This window comes from Nerophis ophidion, linkage group LG17 (assembly GCF_033978795.1).
Source record: "Nerophis ophidion isolate RoL-2023_Sa linkage group LG17, RoL_Noph_v1.0, whole genome shotgun sequence".
Lineage (NCBI taxonomy): Eukaryota > Metazoa > Chordata > Actinopteri > Syngnathiformes > Syngnathidae > Nerophis > Nerophis ophidion.
In genome coordinates this window covers 33603659-33623741 of record NC_084627.1, presented here as the reverse complement: position 1 = coordinate 33623741, position 20083 = coordinate 33603659, and the positions used below count along the sequence as shown (strand labels likewise).

Here is a 20083-nt window from a genome sequence, read left to right as displayed (position 1 = left end):
ATGAACACCACTTTTTACGTCACCTTACAAAACGTTCTATGGGATTTAGGTCTAGGAATTGTGCTGGCCACTCCATTACTTGAATTCTGTTTGTCTGGAACCATGATTTCGCTTGCTTGCTGGTGTGTTTGTGCTCATTGTCTTGTTGAAACACCCATTTTAAGGGCATTTCATTTTCAGCATATGGCAACATTACTTCTTCCAGTATTGTGATATAATCAAACTGATCCATTATCCCTGGTATGGGATAAATAGGGCCAACACCATAATAGGAGAACCATCATGAAGCTTGCACTACCATGTTTTGCTGTCTTCACTGTGTACTGGGGCTTGAATTCAGTGTTTGCAGGATGTCTGACAAACTGCCTGTGGCCCTTAGACCCAAAAAGAACAATCTTACTCCCATCAGTCCACAAAATATTACGCCATTTCTTTTTAGGCCAGTCAATGTGTTCTTGGACAAATTGTAACCGCTTCAAGACTTGTATTTTCTCTAACAATGGGGCTTTGCAGGGGCTTCTTACCGGTAGCGTGGCTTCACATAGACATTGTCTGATTGTTACAGTACTCACAGACCATCTTAGATTTTATTTGATCCGCCTGGAGCTGATTATTGGCTGATCTTTTGCAATTTTGGTTACTTTCCGATCCATTCAAATAAGTACTTTTTCTTTTTCTTCCGCGCCATTCTGGTTTTGCCTGCCATTTTAAACCATTTGATATGTGTTTAGCTGAACTGCACATCATTTTCTGTACTTCTTTACAGGTTTTCCCCTCTTATTAATTTCTTAATCAAAGAACGCTCTTCTTCTGAGCAGTGTCTTCAACGACTCATTTTACTAAGTTTTTCAAGGACAAAGCCAGCATATGCAGCATCAGTTGCCTTGATCATGGAGTAAGGGTCACCTGTTTAACACCTATTTTCTTCACATAATCAAAGACCTCACAAATTTTACTCAGCAGTGCTATTTTTTTAACACGCCCCTTCCAGTAAATGATTCAGTTTCACGGAATCAGCAGCATGTCCGTCAAGCCTGTCGGGTCCATTGGCTTCCGATAGCTTTACTAAACCTTCTAGAAACTTACTTGCCGTGTAGAAGTTCAAATTCTAATAAAAACAGTGATTTGTCCATCAAGTGATGTGGGAGTGCTAAATTTTTAACACAACTGTACGTATTTAATGTAAGAACAGGCATAGTCATAATACGTCATATTTATGTATTTTGATCGTTTTAAGCATTCGGCAGCGCATTAATTTCAAAAACATCACAAAGTTTGCTTCTTCCTTTGACAACATCACTGATTACTACTCACTGCAGACTTCATGAGAGCTAACAAACATAAAATATCACTTACTGTACAATGTCAGCTATCCTTAAGATGCAAACTGACAGGAAGTTCATTTTAGGGATGTAATGGTATCAAAATGCCAAAGTGCGATATTATTGCAATATAAATAAACAAAATTATGAATAAATAGTAAAACATAAATAAAATAATAAAACTTGGAAAAATGCCATAGTGTGTAAAATGAAGCGGCAGGATTGTTAAGGAATAACACGCTAACTGTAATTGAACACAAACATAATGTTAAAATGTTCTAATCATATATTTTAGTACAAACAAGTATTTCTAAGTGAAAATAATTGTGCAGAAACATCCACTATTTGAAACAAATATTCAAAATAATAACTTTCAATTAGTGTATTTAAAGTAACAATGTAAACATCTAGTGGAACAAGTGTATAACAATAATGTACAGTTTGGTGTCTTTCAACTTTTACATTATAGGAAGGAGTGTCCTCTACGGTGGACATGTTTAAGTCAATCTGGAAAAATTTTCAGAGAAGTAAACCAACAATTCAACGTTTAAGAATGTAAATACCTCACAAACTGATGTTTGACTTTGCTGGCTTCAAATATAATTTCTGTGTGAAGGTTTGTGAGATGGTGACTTATCCAGGGCGTGTCCTGCATTTTGCCTTGAGCGCAGCTGGTGGAGGCACGAGCCACCCCACGACATCGACCAGGAAGAAAATATATGGATGGATTGAGGATGTATTAAGTAGTTTTTAAGTTTACTTGTATTATCCGCGTTGAACATTGTTCCCGCCATGTGACGAGACCGGCTGGTTCGGTGTCACCCTGGAAACAGTCGAAACGAAAGTGGCGCACTTTGCTTTGCAAAACACAGACTTTCTTACCGCATAAAAAGGTTGTCTTTTGAAATGGCCTTTTTTAATTGTTTGGTAACAACATAACTCAACCAATTCTGAATAGATTCAATGTCCTAAAAACTATTATTTTTTATCTACAACGAGTATGAAAACTCTTTACTTTCTGCTTACGAGATGCCATGCTCCCACCTTGCCGTTGCCACGCTGCACAAAGGATTCTGGGAGATGTAGTTTATGACAAAACCAGCCAACGCTAAAATGCCAAAAAAAAATAATCAAGAGGTTTTAATTGATACCGTCTTACAAAATACCGTTTTACATCAAGGTATTATTGATATGACTTTCAAACCGATATACAGCATCTGTAGTTCGTGTATTCCCATTCAGATGAATAATGACTCATAATCCCCATAAAAAAAAGGGAGTGAAACAAAGCACATACCAAGCGTCTTTTTGTGTCTTTCTCGTCATTTCTGGTTCTGATTTGGATGCCAAAGTTGACCAACTCGTCAGATTATGTCTCAATCCTTCTACTATGCATTATTCATGATCTAGAACAGGGGTATCCAAACTTATTGACTGTGGTCTGCATTGGACTAAAAAAAATTCGGGGGCCAAAATTCGACTGCATGCAAAGTAAAGCCTGGCGTATACATTCGCGTCGCAAAACTTGCATGGGCGACGCCGTCGAGCCCCCTCACTCTGCGTAGACTACCGCAAAGCTTGCGTTCACCTTCCAAAAATCATAGACTCGCGTCACCGGCGACACAAAATGCAAAGCTGTGATTGATCAGTTTTTGCCGAGGAGGGTCCACGAAGACAGGCGAGCAGAGTTTGTTCTTGAAATGCACACATTTTTGTATGAAATAAAACAACGGTGATTAAACATTTGCATGAAAACTGATAAGAGTACTTAATATATTGGTGCACGTGCTCTTAAATTAAAAACTGAATAATAATAATAAATTGTTATTATTATTATTACTATTTTCTCAAAGTAAAAGTATTATTATTATAAACTACTTTCCTTATTGTAATTAATGCATTTACACCACTATTTCACAGCACTTTAACACAGTTCCAAAGAAGTTTATATCTATGCCATGTGAAACCCATACATTATCATATTTAAAGATTATATTTTTTTATATTTTTAACATTAAAATATGTGTTCTTTATAGGGTTCAACAATACATACAGGTAAAGTAACATACTACTATAGGGAATGATTAGTTCCAGTCTAGATAGACAAAGATGTCCATGTTGGGGTTGTCTGTCGTCACTCTGTACACAAAGGAAAAAGTATCTATCATCTTGTCAACAGCAACTGCAATTACGTCTTTTGGAGGGACTGCCCCTTAGTTAGTGTTTTGGAGGAGAAATTACAAGTCTTGCGCCACCCCGATGGAAGAACTATAAATCAAACAAGACACCGTCGGTGGGGACGAGAGCATATTCCAGAATGCATATACATACATATATATATTGCCTATACATATTAATGTGTACACATTGTAGTAATATAATGGATATATAATTATTATTAAGAGTATGTGAAAGTTCAACTCCCACCTTGTTAACCTTTGGGGCCTCTTCCTTAAAATTTTGTAACCATAAATATTAAGCAGCTAAAATGCGCCAAACATGGAACATTGTGCAAAGAGTTTTTGCATTTTCACTATCATGCCTTGCAATTAATTTAAATTGGTGTAATTTTGAATTGTTTATGGTTGTAGTCTGTTTTTTATAATATCCACAAAGTTCAGTAATTGACTTTTTGTGCTGGTGGATTTTTTATTCTGCGCCATGACGAGGGAAGGTTGTTTGGATTCAGTCATATGGGTAAATGTAGTCTCCAGAAAGCACACTCCTGGTCACTGGCCTGAGTCACTGACAATGGCGACAATAGGCACCTATCAGACTGCCGGACATTTAACTTTCATATGTGAACACCCTGTCCGGTCAGATTGCTTGTTGATCTCCTGCCGTCTCGTGGGGCAAATATAAGTCGCCGGCGGGCCGATATTGATTTGGACACCACTGCTCTAGAATAAACTACGCTGTTAACTTCCACTGTCTGATCACGGCGCCGCAGAAAATGGTTTGTCTGCGTTAGCACTTGTAATAACAATATCGCTAATTCTTGGTTAATATTGAAGGTATGAAATGTAAATGTTATAAGCAGACTTTTATTTGCGGTTATTTACAAGTTAGCGTGCAAACATAAAAAAAAAATGCATCCATAATTTTGTCTGTCATAATGATTTTGAAAGATAGGCAAGCAACATTTTAAAAAAATGCAGCACTCCTTAAAGTAAAATCTTCTATTATTTTTATTATTTATTCCAACTCTGTTATCTCATTCAGAGTGCCTCTGCAATCCTGCTGATAAAGTTTATGTAGCTGTTTTTGCACATAATCAGTAATCAGGATAGGGTCCAGCAACCCCGAGAGAGACAAGTGGTAGAAAATGGATGGATGAATATTAATTTCATACCAAATTGAAAAGAAAAGATTGCCAAACATGTAATGATTACGATACAACCTGCGTTAAAGCTATATTTTTCTGGGTAATCACCAATACACTGTCATATAGACACACCAACACGCATGCGCACACAAAAGCACACACTACTTAACTTTTTTTTTAAAAATCGGAACAGAGCGTTGATTGTAACGTAACAACAATCGTTTGTACATAAACAAAGAATGTGGCATTTCCAATGTTATCGGAAATGATCAAAGATACTTCAGTTTGCATTGATTACAGGGGAACTGCACTTGTTATTTTTATTTTGCCTATCATTCACAAACCTTATAGAAGACAAGCACATACGTTTTTCTTTGTTTATGCATCTAACTAGTAAATAAATTTGATCAAAAGTCTGCTTACAGTGGAGCCTATGGGAGGTGAACTATTACGCAGCCCTTATGTATCTGATCGTGGCGCAGAGTCACGGCTAAATTGAAGCCGCCACACTTTAAAAAACGAAGGTTTTTTTTTTTACATGGAAACAAATTAAAGTAATACATTGTATGAATGATTATATAGCCTATATTATTCAAGCACTATTGACTAGTGATGCGCAGAAAATGTGGCCACTGAAAAATGGAAACAAGCGTAAGGAAGACTCATGCCAGTGTCTGGAGCCTCGGTGGTAAGACTTTGCTGCAACTTCGCGTACGTCACATCTCTACCGGGCAAACCTCAGCGACCCATTTTTAGGTCTACATTTACCAGTTGAGAATCACAATTCTAAACATTACCACACTATAACAGTAACACTCCCAAAATAGTTTGGTATCTTAGGTTTTCAAACGTATATATATGACTCAATCACATATTATTTGATAACTACATTTAAACATGTCAAGATGTGTATGTGTATTTAAACAAACCTGTTCTAGTTTGGCAAACCAGCTTCTGAAAGCCTTATTTCCGAAGCGAGATGGTTGGTCAACAGGAGGCGTCTCGTTTATCCATCGGTCCAGAGTCCCCAAAAGATCTATTAGCTTCTCCACTGTCTGTCAAACAAAAATGAAAATGTTGAGTGCAGGAACGCACAAAGGCATACTAACTTTCTACACAGTACACATTAAAAGTGAAGGACAGGAAGTGTTTATTGTGTCAAGCGAGTACCCAGTAAACAACTACAGAGCAGCCTAGCCTTTGCTAGCGATAGTGTCAAGGAGAAGCCAGGGTTGGAAATCCCTCTTCTGTAGTTAAAGTTTTCTGTTTGGGAACACTTAAGCCCAGTTTACACTAAGCCAGATAAGGTTGTCCAGGGTAAGTCACACCTAACCTTATCCCTGTCCACACACAACAATGCCAACGGTTAAGACCCACGCCTCCAGTGCAAAGCGACCTAGTACGCATGCGCGAAAAAAATAAATAAATAAAAATAAGCGTCCAGTAGATGACTTTACTTCACAGTAAAGTTATTTAAAAGAGCTATATTGTAAATAGTTTTCTGTGCATTTTACATTTGTTTGCTGTGTTTTGTGTGCAAGTTTTTTAATTAAAATGTATCTCCTTTGAACAATGTCCAGTGTTGTGGTATTTCAATTAACTAGAGTCCAGTGTTCTGTGGGGCCCTATTGTAGTGAATTACACCTGAGCCATCATAAATTAATACAATCTTTAATCGACATGAGTAAACAGACAATATGAAAAACTGTTTGGGACACGAGGTGATGGTTCCAACTTTCAGCTGCGCGCTAATGGCGGAGTTAGGGAAATACGGGCATCATGCACAAGTGGTAGGATTAAATAAGCTCTGCTTCTTCCTACTCCTTGTCGAACATGTTGAAAAGAGAAACTGGAAATTGTGATGTATCATGTTGTATGCTTGCATGTTCGAAATAAACTTAAACTCAACTCAACTCACTGCCTGCCCATTTCACAGTCACATCCATACAATAATACTTGTAGTCACACACTGCCTATCACCATCACATTCATGAGAGGAAGGGACCAAATTTTCCGGTAAGTAGAATCACAGCTGACTGTTCGAAAGTTCTCTTGCCGTCTGAGATGTGTAGTATCCTAAATAGCTGCAATCGCCTGTTGCCTTCTCTTAAGGTATTGATTTGTGATTTCCAAAAGCGCCTGTACATGTACAAGCAGGAGAAACACGGGCATGTCTGCATGATCTGCCTCCATCGTTGTTATGAAGCTGGCTGGGGCGCATTCTTTCTGGCGTCACTTCCTGTGTGGGCGTGCTGTTTATGGCGTGACTTCTTCCCCGAACTCACTTTGTAAACGATCAATGAGTCCATACAATGCTAAGTGCCGAAGATTCAAGAAATGCATGACTGACTTTCCCGTGTAAAAATTTGTCCGAGGAGGGGGACCTTAAACGAATATTTAGTGTGGCTGAAAAGAGGCTTAGGCTAAATAATTATTTGTTTAAGGGGTTAAACGACTTTGTGTAGACTTGGCCCTAGTCTTAAAACTCAGCACACCTAAACCCATTACAAACCTCACCCCCAAACACACAGGCCACCTGGGTGAGAGACATGCCCCTAGTTTCTGTTATAATATACTGTATAATTATACTCACACCATCTTCACACAAAGCCAAGATTTGGATTCTAAATTTGCAAACACTACTATTTTTGACCTAAACTGGAACACATCTTGGTACAAAAAGTAACGTGCCCCCTGCACCTTTGAATATTTTTATGTATATGGTTTTTGGTGGAAAAGGTTTTAAACCCCCGCTGAAACGCGTGGTCTGTACCAAAACAGGATGGTGGCGTACTGTTCCACGCCTAGTTTAGAATAGTTCAGTTTTCACCACCTCCATCTCTAAAGTGTGTTAACTCTCATTTTTCTACAATTCCTTCTAATATTTGAGTTTTGCAGAATGTTGCCATAACTCCTAGCACAGAAAACTGTCAGGACACCATAAATCTCTCTCAGGTTGACAAAAGAAAACATACCTCAGAAACTTTATATTCACAAGTCAGCTTCTTTCCCTTTACACTTTCATTCAGCGCCAGAATGAAGCCCATATAGTCAGCATATGCCTGGAATGAGGTATTAAAAAAGAGACAAATACAGTGACTTTTTAGTCAAGTTGCAATTAGGCTAAGTATATATACCGATCATTTTGATTTTTTTTTTTTTGTTGCAGAAGATTTAGAAATTTAAAAAATATATATATTTCTCCTCTCTACTTTTTTCCCCTGAGAGTATCTTTAAAAAAAGGGAAGCAGTCCAACAAATTTATTCAGGCATATGAAATCAAAGCCTCAGCCGAGTGCAGGAAATGCAACTTTTTAGTAGGCAAACAAGGCTGCAACAACAATCAAACTCTGACAAAAATTTTTTTTTTACTGTGGTGGAATCATTTACACAAAATATGTACAGTATGATGATACCATGTATGAGAGAAAAAAATCACAGAAGAAAAACTAAAGCAGTCGCTCTATACATGTGTAAATGAAAACGCCTGCGTCTATCCACTTGCTAAAACTATAGTCTTTTCAATGCTTGACTTAATTATTTGTTTGCATACAATGTATATTACTAACTTCTATTTACCAAAGTATTTTATTCAAGACAGAAGTTTTAAATTTGCATTTTATTGATCACAATGTTCGAGATTATTATTAATTTGAATGCAATGTGTAATACAACAATTTTGTTAATAGCACTATTTAATTCAAGACTTTAACTCAAGTATTACTTTCCACGTTAAGTTCTTAAATTAGTTATTTGAAAATTATTCCAAAAAGTATAATTTATATCTCGTCTGAGTACATTATTCAAATTAAATTGTTGCAAAGAGTAAGTTGCAGTGTCACTAAAACCTAGTTTATGAAATAAAAGACAAGTGTTTTAAATTTTCTCTGTCAATTGAATTCATTGGTTTCTTTAAAAAGTAGGGAAAACAATCGAAAAAAAATCAGAAATCCCTTTTTTTTTTTTTTTTTAAATGTCATTTTATTTTTGGCCTTGCTGCAATATGTAATAACAAAAAGAAAATCGGGGAGAGAACGGAATTAAAATTGCACATTACCTGAGAGCGCCTCCACTTGCCCATATCGGGAACCATGCTAATTTCCTTCTTGGGTACCATAAATGTCGCTATGACTTCAGCTGCTTCATCCTCAGTAGAATCTCCTGCAAAAAGTTGATAAATATGTATGTGTATACATATATACACACAATATTATGCACACATACATACATACATATATAAATATTATTAAATACATACATATTATTAAATGCATACATACAGTACATACACATATATATATATATACACACATATATATATATATATATATATATATATATATATATACACACATATATATATATATATATATATACACACATATATACATACATATATATATATATATATATATATATATATATATATATATATATACATACAGTGTGGCAAAAAAGTATTTAGTCAGCCACCGATTGTGCAAGTTCTCCCACTTAAAATGATGACAGAGGTCTGTTATTTTCATCATAGGTACACTTCAACTGTGAGAGACAGAATGTGGAAAAAAAATCCAGGAATTCCCATTGTAGGAATTTTAAAGAATTTATTTGTAAATTATAGTGGAAAATAAGTATTTGGTCACTTCAAACAAGGAAGCTCTCTGGCTCTCACAGACCTGTAACTTCTTCTTTAAGAAGCTCTTCTGTCCTCCACTCGTTACCTGTATTAATGGAACCTGTTTGAACTCGTTATCCGTATAAAAGACACCTGTCCACAGCCTCAAACAGTCAGACTCTAAACTCCACTATGGCCAAGACTAGGGTTGGGTATCGAGTATCGATTGGAACCGGGACTAACTTTCCGATTCTCCCGGAATCGTTCAAAAGTTTAAATTTCGATTCCTAGTTTCAATACCCAGTTCGGCGACCGGAAAAAAAGAATAGGTCCGCCGACCGGAATAAGAAGCCGCTGAACACCAACGAAGAAGCGCCCACCGCCGGAAGTTTTTAGCATAGCTGAGCGAGACAGTCAAGCATGGATAGCGGGCATCGGCGGTCGAAAGTGTGGCTTAATTTTACTAAAAAAAATGGAATATCGGCGAAATGTAACACGTGCGACAGGACTGTTTCGTGCTTAGGGGGGTGTACGTCGAACATGATGAAGCACCTCCGAGTTCATGGAGTACAAATAAATCCGTTTCCCGTCTTCGACGCGCTGCGCCGACCGTCATCCTCTGCCTCTTCCTCTGGCTCCGGCTCCGACACCCAGCCTTGCACTGCAGTCCGAATCCGGTAAGTAAACAAATATATATGCAATAAATAATGTGTTTTGCGCCAACGTTGAGGCAGCTAACAAATTAGCCCGCGTATTTTTTTATAGAAAATTTACAACCTACTAACCAGGCTCCGCAATGTGCTCAGCATACTCCGTTCACCGTAGCGGCAATGGGAAAGATGTTGGTGCCACAGACGGAAGAGTGCCACAGAAAGGTCACTGCACACATAGTCAAAAGACTGCATCCCTTTTCAGAGGTGGGATCTCCAACATTTAGGTTAGTTAAGCAATAACGTTAGAGCTAAGCTAATTGATACTGGGCTAAACAGTAACAGCAACATTACATGTTGGTTTATGTTTGCAGGGATGTGGTGAAAACTGTCAACCCAAAATACATACCACCTTCCAGGGACTACCTGTCAAACACATTGATCCCGGCATGGTACCAGAAGAATCGGGATCGAGAATCGTCAGGAATCGGAATCGAAGCAACGAATCGGAATCGGAATTGTTCAAATTCAAACGATACCCAACCCTAGCCAAGACCAAAGACCTGTCGAAGAACACCAGGAAAAGAATTGTAGATCTGCACCACACTGGGAAGAGTGAATCTACAATAGGCAAGCAGCTTGGTGTGAAAAAATCAACTGTGGGAGCAATTATCAGAAAATGGAAGACATACAAGACCACTTATAATCTCCCTCGATATGGGGTTCCATGCAAGATCTCATCCCTTTGGGTCAAAATAATTATGAAAACAGTGAGCAAAAATCCCAGAACCCTACGGGGGGACCTGGTGAATGACCTGCAGAGAGCTGGGACCAAAGTAACAAAGGTTACCATCAGTAACACACTACGCCGACAGGGAATCAAATCCTGCAGTGCCAGACGTGTCCCCCTGCTTAAGCCAGTGCATGTCCAGGCCCGTCTGAAGTTTGCCAGAGAGCAAAAGGATGATACAGCAGAGGATTGGGAGAATGTCATGTGGTCAGAAGAAACCAAAATAGAACTTTTTGGTATAAACTCAACTTGTCGTGTTCTTGCATCCCAAGAACACCATACCTACTGTGAAGCATGGGGGTGGAAACATCATGCTTTTGGGCTGTTTTTCTGCCAAGGGGACAGGACGACTGATCCGTGTTAAGGAAAGAACGAATGGGGCCATGTATAATGAGATTTTGAGCCAAAACCTTCCATTAGTGAGAGCTTTGAAGATTAAATGTTGCTGGGTCTTCCAGCATGACAATGATCCCAAACACACCGCCCAGGCAGATAAGGAGTGGCTCCGTAAGAAGCATTTGAAAGTCCTGGAGCGGCCTAGCCAGTCTCCAGACCATAACCCCATAGAAAATCTGTGGAGGGAGTTGACTTGGTGACAGACCCAAAACATCACCGCTCTCGAGAAGATGAGGAATGGGCCAAAATACCAGCTACTGTGTGTGCAAACCTGGTAAAGACCTATAGTAATCGTTTGGCCTTTGTTATTGCCAACAAAGGTTATATTACAAAGTATTGAGTTGAATTTTTGTTATTGACCAAATACTTATTTTCCACTGTAATTTATAAATACATTCTTTAAAATTCCTACAATGTGAATTCCTGGATTTTTTTTTTCACATTCTGTCTCTCACAGTTGAAGTGTACCTATGATGAAAATTAAAATACCTCTCTCATCATTTTAAGTGGGAGAACTTGCACAATCGGTGGCTGACTAAATACTTTTTTGCCCCACTGTATATATATATACATATATATAGACACATACACCGTATTTTTGGAACTATAAGTCACAGATTTTTTCATAGTTTGGCCAGGGGTGCGACATATACTCCGGAGCAACTTATGTGTGAAATTATTAACACATTACCGTAAAATATCAAATAATATTACTTATTTAATTCGCGGAAGAGACGAAGAAAATGTCAGCAATTGTCACACACACGTCAGCAATCGTCACACACGCGTCAACCAATAAGAATTCGGCGGGGGAGGGTCATGGCAGAAGTGCATTGTGGGTCATGGAATGCGAACTGCTATATGCTACTGCTGTAGCTATTAAAGTGGATCATTTCATCGTTGGGGGTAACTTATAAAGGGCTGAACAAAAATGGCACCGAGAAAGAAATCATGTACTTTAGATTAGACAAGATCAAATAATATTATTTATCTCATTCGCGGAAGGGACGAAGAAAATGTCAGCAATCGTCGCACGCACATCAGCAATCGTCAAAGACATGTCAAACAATAGGAATTCGGCGGGGGAGGGTCATGGCAGAAGTGCATTGTGGGTCATGGAAGGCTAACTGCTATATGCTATTTTCTACAGCCGTAGCTATTAAAATTGATCATTTCAAGGTTGGCAAATAGCAAAAAAGATCAGGGTCTAAAAATAAAAATTAGAACAAATAAAACATTTTCTGGGTCTATACAACTGCTTTATGCTAGTTTATATCACTTACATGATTTTATGTTAGTGTCACTCTGTTGGTTACATTAGTGATAAACAGCATTGATCACCTGGTAGTAGTTACAAACCCCGTTTCCATATGAGTTGGAAAATTGTGTTTGATGTAAATATAAACGGAATACAATGATTTGCAAATCCTTTCCAACCCATATTCAGTTGAGTATGCTACAAAGACAACATATTTGATGTTCAAGCTGATAAACATTTTTTTTAATGCAAATAATCATTACCTTTAGAATTTGATGCCAGCAACACATGACAAAGAAGTTAGGTGGCAATACATACTGATAAAGTTGAGGAATGTCCATCAAACACTTATTTGGAACATCCCACGGGTGTGCAGGCTAATTGGGAACAGGTGGGTGCCATGATTGGGTATAAAAACAGTTTCTAAAATAATGCTCAGTTTTTCACAAGAAAGGATGGGGCGAGGGACACCCTCTGTCCACAACTGTGTGAGCAAATAGTCAAACAGTTTAAGAACAACGTTTCTCAAAGTGCAAGAAATTTAGAGATTTCCACATCTCCGGTCCATAATATCATCAAAAGGTTCAGAGAATCTGGAGAAATCTCTCCACGTAAGCGGCATGGAAACCTACACTGAATGACCGTGACCTTCGATCCCTCAGATGGCACTGTATCAAAAACCAACATCAATCTCTAAAGGATATCACCACATGGGCTCAGGAACACTTCAGAAAACCACTGTCACGAAATACAGTTTGTCGCTACATCTGTAAGTGCAAGTTAAAGCTCTAATATGCAAAGCGAAAGCCATTTATCAACAACATCCAGAAATGCTGCCGGCTTCTCTGGGCCCGAGATCATCTAAGATGGACTGATGCAAAGTGGAAAAGTGTTCTGTGGTCTGACGAGTCCACATTTCAATTTGTTTTTGGAAATATTCGACATTGTGTCATCCGGACCAAAGGGGAAGCGAACAATCCAGACTGTTATCGACGCAAAGTTCAAAAGCCAGCATCTGTGATTGTATGGGGGTGCATTAGTGCCCAAGGCATGGGTAACTTACACATCTGTGAAGGCACCATTAATGCTGAAAGGTACATACAGGTTTTGGAAAAACATTGGCTGCCATTTAAGCGCCGTCTTTTTCATGGACGCCCCTGCTTATATCAGCAAGACAGTGCCAAGCCACATTCAGCACGTGTTAAAACAGTGTGGCTTTGTAAAAAAAGAATGCAGGTACTTTCCTGGCCCGCCTGCAGTCCAGACCTTTCTATCATCGAAAATGTGTGGCGCATTATGAAGCGTAAAATACGACAGCAGAGACCCCGGACTGTTAAACGACTGAAGCGCCACATAAAACAAGAATGGGAAAGAATTCCACTTTCAAAACTTCAACAATTAGTTTCCGCAGTTCCCAAACTTTTATTGAGTGTTTTTAAAAGAAAAGGTGATGTAACACAGTGCTGAACATGCCCTTTCCCAACTACTTTGGCACGTGTTGCAGCCATGAAATTCTAAGTTAATTATTATTTGCAAAAAAAAAAATATGTTTATGAGTTTGAACATCAAATATCTTGTCTTTGTAGTGCATTCAATTGAATATGGTTTGAAAAGGATTTGCAAATAATTGTATTCTGTTTATATTCATATCTAACACAATTTCCAAACTCATACGGAAACGGGGTTTGTAAAAAGGTGAGAATCATTAATAGTGTATCCACTTGACATGATGTTTTATATTGTGAGTCTGTATTTTAGAGTTGTGTGGTTTATTGAACTTGTATTTTAAATGTGTGTTGTTTATTGAAAACAAATGAATTGTTGTCATGTTGTAGATAACCAGCACTTCACTGTCCCAGTCTGTCAGCTGCAACTGACTTGCATGTTTTACACTGTAGAGCGAGAAGGTATGAAACTGGCATATGGGTATTACATTGGCCAGTTTCACTAATGCAGTAACATTTCATGTCAGATATTTATTTTCACTAGATATATGCATGTATGTTATGTACTACATGTATGACATGGCACTGACTATGACATGCTCAATAAACTGTCTCTCTTTCTCTGCTTTCATAAATAACTGTAGTACCGGTTATTCTTAAAATGACCAATTAGTAATATAAATGTGCATGTTACTACATTACATACTTACAGCTTGTGTACAAAACGTTGTTGGAGGTTTTTGCAAGATTTTTAAGTGCCTTATTGGAGATAAAAAAAAGTTTGTATCCACCTACAATGTTAGCCGCCTTTTACTATCAAATTTTCACTATTTCGAATGTGTTTTTGTCTCACATACGGATTGTGGATGATGGGCAAAATAACAAACATAAAGTGCAATTTTCCTTGGCAACACCGTTCCCTACTGCTACATTTTCTGGCTCGCTGGCAGACCTCCTGGTGCATATGACCTATGTTAAGAGTTGCAGGTACGTACACCCCCACATACATAGTTACACAAATACAGTACATACCTACACACTCAAAGTTCGTACATCCACACACACATTCACTGTACAAACATACATATACACATACTGTACATACAAATTCATTTTACAAAACATACATATACACATACAAGTATGTATACATAAATAAAATCATGCATATAATCACGTTTCATCCAACATATTAACGTTGTTGCCTAAGGGGAAACTGGGTAACACATGGCACACTGACAAAGCTTAACCTATTGTTACTATAACAATCTACAGGGCTAATATAGTTGGCTTCTGTTTCTTCCCCTCTATTTATCTGCTTTCTTTTGTATTTAAAGTTATCATTAAATCTTACTGTGTTAAGAGTTGCAGGTACGATGCATACCACCAACTAGCAGGTTGTGGAAGTCCAAAATATCTGTAGCTTGTCGCCACAAATGACTGCAAATGAAACACTGAACTTAATTGGAATACCATTCAATTATGGTGTTGGAAGAACACAGTACTAAAATCCATCCATTTCTACCGCTTGTCCCTTTCCGGGTCGCAGGGGGGTGCTGGAGCATATATCAGCTGAATTTGGGCGGAAGGCAGCGTACACCCAGGACAAGTCTCTACCTCATCGCAGGGCCAACACAGATGGACAGACAACATTCACACCCACATTCACACACTAATGACCATTTAGTGTTGCCAATCAACCGATCCCCAGATGCATGTCTTTGGAGGTGGGAGGAAGCCTGAGTACCCGGAGGGCAGTCATGGGGAGAACATGCAAACTCCACAGACACACCCTCAGTCAGGGGATCAAACCCAGAACCTTTGCCTATTTATTTTGTCAGAGTTATGAAATACTGAACAAAACAACCCTGTACAAAAAACAGGACAAAATATCTTCAAATATCTTCTATGTGGCAGCGCTGTTGTGTTTTTGCTAATTAACTACAAAAATGTTAGACTCTTCAAAGTATTTTTAACGGAACCCCTGTAAAATAGCCAGGTTTTAGAGAAATGATGGCTGTCTAAAATTAAATACTTTTGTTAGTAAACTTGAATTGGTATGTTGTGTTTTCTTAGCACTATTGCTATTCAGGACTACTGCTACTCAAAGTCTAAATTGAAAGCCTGGGCTGCATGCAACATAGCCTTCAAAAGGGGAACTGCCTTTTTGGGGGAATTTTGCCTATAATTCACAATCCCCATGAGAGACAATAAACACGTTTCTTTTTTTTAATGCATCCAACTTTGTAAACAAAAGTCTGCTTACGATGGAGCCAATTGGGGCCATGGCGTCATTGCGTCTATCAAGTCTATTGCCATAAAATCCAATGGATAACCATACAAAAAACGCCAACAATACTCCATTTACATTTCCTGACCTGAATATTAACCACGTGTCAGCTATATTGTTAATATAAACACTAACGTCCAGTCCAGTATTGACTGGACTTTCAAAAAATTATGCTAGACCCACTCGACGTCCATTGCATCCGGTCTCTGCTGGGGGATGGAGGGGTTCCTCATAGTCACTCACATGGACATCCAACTGGGTTGTGAGTTTTTCCTTGCCCTGATGTGGGCTCTGAACCGAGGATGTCGTTGTGGCTTGTGCGGACCTCTGAGACACTTGTGATTTAGGGCTATAAAAATAAACAGAGATTGTCCCTAGTGTGTGAATATGAGTGTGAATGTTGTCTTGTCTATCTGTGTTGGCCCTGCGATGAGGTGGTGACTTGTCCAGGGTGTACGCCGCCTACCGCCTGAATGCAGCTGATAGGCTCCAGTGACCCCCCGTGACCCAAAAAGGGAAAAGTGGTATAAAATGGATGGATGGATGATTGATTGAACGTTAAGGAACTACAATTAGCGGCGCCTTGATCAAAGAGACGTAACTTCCTTATGCTGCTGTATTGACATATGGTGAGCTGCTTTCTCGCTTCAGGACGTGTGAAAGTTTATTCAAAAACAGAGGTCTCAGACACATGGCCCGCGGGCTAATTGCGGCCTGCGAAACGTTATTTTGCGTCCCCCACCTTAAAATGAAAGTTTAATGTTAGCGCGGCCCGCCAGTTTTATATGAGTGGCGCTTGACAGCGTTGTGTTATTTGGGTCCAAAATGGCTCTTTCAACGTTCTGGGTTGCCTACCCCTGCGTTAGCGGAAAAGCGGCAAATGAGTGAAAGCAACAGAGACGTTGCCATGGAGATGAGGGTTTTCTTACGTGCCTGGCTGCAGTCACACCGCGACACCTGTCCGTCAGTAATAACAGTCCCTGACAAACTGGACCAATTCAAACGTTATTTGTTTTTGTATTGTTTAATTTGCATTTCCTCACACGATGAACACTACATATATTTCCATATGACGCCGGATAACAGTCTGGGAGCCGTCACTTTTTTGCCCTTGGTGTCCCGGTACTTTCCCGGCTATTATCCGCCGACCGTTGTGTTGCTGTAGGGAGGAAAAGCGGAACGACACATTGCGGAAATAACATTATTCTCCGTGCGTCGGCTAAATACAAATATATTCCACAACCCCAAACACGTCTTTTTCAAAGCCTGCATTGAACAGAAGGGTTAGTGATGAGCAAAGACAATTCCAGGAAAACTGGGAAATGCAATAACTCCACACAGTCCTGACTATTCAAGACCTTCGTATTGTGAGGCGGATGCACTGACCCCTCTGCCACCGTAAAGCCCGTTTATTCTTCATAAAAAGGGAAATCAACATCCAAACACCTCTGTCGAGGGCTTCACAGTTAGTGCGTCTGCCTCACAATACGAAGGTCCTGCAGTCCTGGGTTCAATCCCAGGCTCAGGATCTTTCTGTGTGGAGTTTTCATGTTCTACCCGTGACTGCATGGGTTCCCTCCGGGTACTCCGGCTTCCTCCCACTTCCAAAGACATGCACCTGGTTAATTGGCAACACTAAATTGGCCCTAGTGTGTGAATGTGAGTGTGAATGTTGTCTGTCTATCTGTGTTGGCCCTGCGATGAGATGGCGACTTGTCCAGGGTGTACCCCGCCTTCCGCCCGATTGTAGCTGAGACAGGGGCTAGCGCCCCTGCAACCCCCCAAAAAAGGGAATAAGCGGTAGAAAATGGATGGGATGGAGGGCAAACAGCTCTGTCAATGTCGTTTGTCTTTTATTATGATTCATCTGAACATCTGACGCACTTAGGTCAAAGCGGGTTTATTGAGAGCTACCCAACATACTTCGGGAAAACAAAGCAAAAAAGAAGTTCAACAACTCAATGAACTATTTTAGCATACTTCACAAAAAGGGGCAAAAGAAGATTTATGATTGCAATAGTTATACAAGGAATAAAATAAATCTACAAACACATGTACAACGTGAACGTGCAGTAAAGAATGTATGCAAACAAAATTATTAGTAAATAGGAAGCTCATACACGCAAAAAAAAAATGAGATTAGTTTTACCTGGCCGCTTCTGTGTTTCCGCCATGGTGAGCTTGTCAATCTTCTTCGCGGCGTTCAAGCAAAGATAATAGAATCACGGCTCGACAGCGCCGCCACAGGTTAGCTGAACAAATAACATCTGTGATACGTTATGTTGTGTTGGGATCCAAAAGGTATATTTACACACACCTCACGGAGAGCGCTCACTAGTTCACGTCATACACGTGATTCGGCATTTCTTCTGTGCGGCTGTCGTGTTTAAAGTTGGTCTTCTACGCTCAATCTAAACCTTTAAAGTGGAGTTGGAGCACTGGCGTCCTTACTCGGGGGCTGTTTTTCTTCAAAGGCAACATGTGGGGCATTTGTAGCAGAATGGTAAGAAATTAACTTATAGATGACACGTATTATACACCGTCCTAATGGCATTTGTTAGCATTTAATGCTGATTCGTGACAAATACACCTCTATAACGTTTGTTACGATGTTTGCTCGCGGTACGTTTAGCATTGCGGCTATAGCGACAATGTCGGCGAACGCAAACAAACTGGGTGAAAGGTTGGGGACTATGTTCGTTTAATGTCAGTGTGGCACGAAAGCCGTTCATGTTTATGTCGTCCAAAATGTCCTGGAATCGTTTTTTTAATTCAATAAACACAAACAACACAGAATAGCCAAATATAGTTTTAAAATAAGTTGCAGAAAAACACAAAATTATATATGATCACACTTAAATGATCTACAACTACACGTGTTTTGCAAACGTTTTTGCGTTTTCCTCGATTTACACATTTCCACGTTACGTTGAATCTTGTATGCCTAGGGTTGCCAGATGTGATAGATAGATAAGATTGATTGATTGATTACCATGAGTTGATTAACGTGGACCCTGACTTAAACAAGTTGAAAAACGTATTCGGGTGTTACCATCCATCCATCCGTCCATCTTCTCTAATCCGAGGTCGGGTCGCGGGGGCAGCAGCCTAAACAGGGACTTCCCTCTCCCCAGCCACTTCGTCTAGCTCTTCCCGGGGGATCCCGAGGCGTTCCCAGGCCAACTGGGAGACATAGTCTTCCCAACGTGTCCTGGGTCTTCCCCGTGGCCTCCTACCGGTTGGGCGTGCCCTAAACTTCTCCCTAGGGAGGCTTTCGTGTGGCATCCTGACCAGATGCCCGAACCACATCATCTAGCTCCTCTTGATGTGGAGTTGCAGCGGCTTTACTTTGAGTTCCTCCCGGATGACAAAGCTTCTCACCCTATCTCTTAAGGGAGAGCCCCGCCACCCGGCGGAAGAAACTCATTTCGTTTGCTTGTACCTGTGATCTTATTCTTTCGGTCATGACCCAAAGCTCATGACCGTAGGTGAGGATGGGAACGTAGATTGAGCGGTAAATTGAGAGCTTTGCCTTCCGGCTCAGCTCCTTCTTCACCATAACAGATCGATACAATGTACGCATTACTGAAGAAGCCGCACCGATCCGCCTGTCGATCTCACGATCCACTCTTCCCTCACTCGTGAACAAGACTCCTAGGTACTTGAACTACTCCACTTGGGGCAGGGTCTTCTCCCCAACCCGTAGATGGCATTCCCACCCTTTTCCGTTAACATTTAGTGGTCAATTGTACGGAATATGTACTGTACTGTGCAATCTACTAATAACAGTTTCAATCAATCAATCAGATAGTACTTTATTGATTCCTTCAGGAGAGTTCCCTCAGGGAAATAAAAAATTTAGTAGCAGTGTACAGATTGTGATGGAAATAAAATAAAAAATATAACTAATAATAAAAATAAAAAGTAACAATAAGAATAAAATTCTAACAGTAAAAATAAGAATATAACAAGATAAACTATGCAGTAATGAC

General features: G+C 39.5%; 2 protein-coding genes across 5 annotated transcripts in view; one reads left to right on the top strand and one right to left on the bottom strand.

The window, feature by feature from the left end:
* ptpa (protein phosphatase 2 phosphatase activator) overlaps positions 1–18394 on the bottom strand; it is a 102068-nt gene extending 83674 nt beyond the window's left edge. The window contains exons 1-4 of the mRNA XM_061876776.1: positions 18241–18394; positions 8705–8808; positions 7623–7709; positions 5577–5702 (exon numbers count right to left, since the gene is read on the bottom strand). Coding sequence (XP_061732760.1) covers positions 5577–5702; positions 7623–7709; positions 8705–8808; positions 18241–18265 — 342 coding nt within the window. The 5' untranslated portion in view covers positions 18266–18394. The remainder of the gene's footprint in view (positions 1–5576; positions 5703–7622; positions 7710–8704; positions 8809–18240) is intronic.
* crata (carnitine O-acetyltransferase a) overlaps positions 18325–20083 on the top strand; it is a 53754-nt gene continuing 51995 nt past the window's right edge. For 3 of the 4 annotated variants that reach the window (XM_061876774.1, XM_061876773.1, XM_061876772.1), the window contains exon 1: positions 18338–18594. In XM_061876774.1, the coding sequence (XP_061732758.1) occupies positions 18571–18594 (24 nt within the window). In that variant the 5' untranslated portion in view covers positions 18338–18570. Of the gene's footprint in view, positions 18595–20083 lie in introns of all 4 variants that reach the window. The other variant, XM_061876775.1, reaches the window with a different exon arrangement.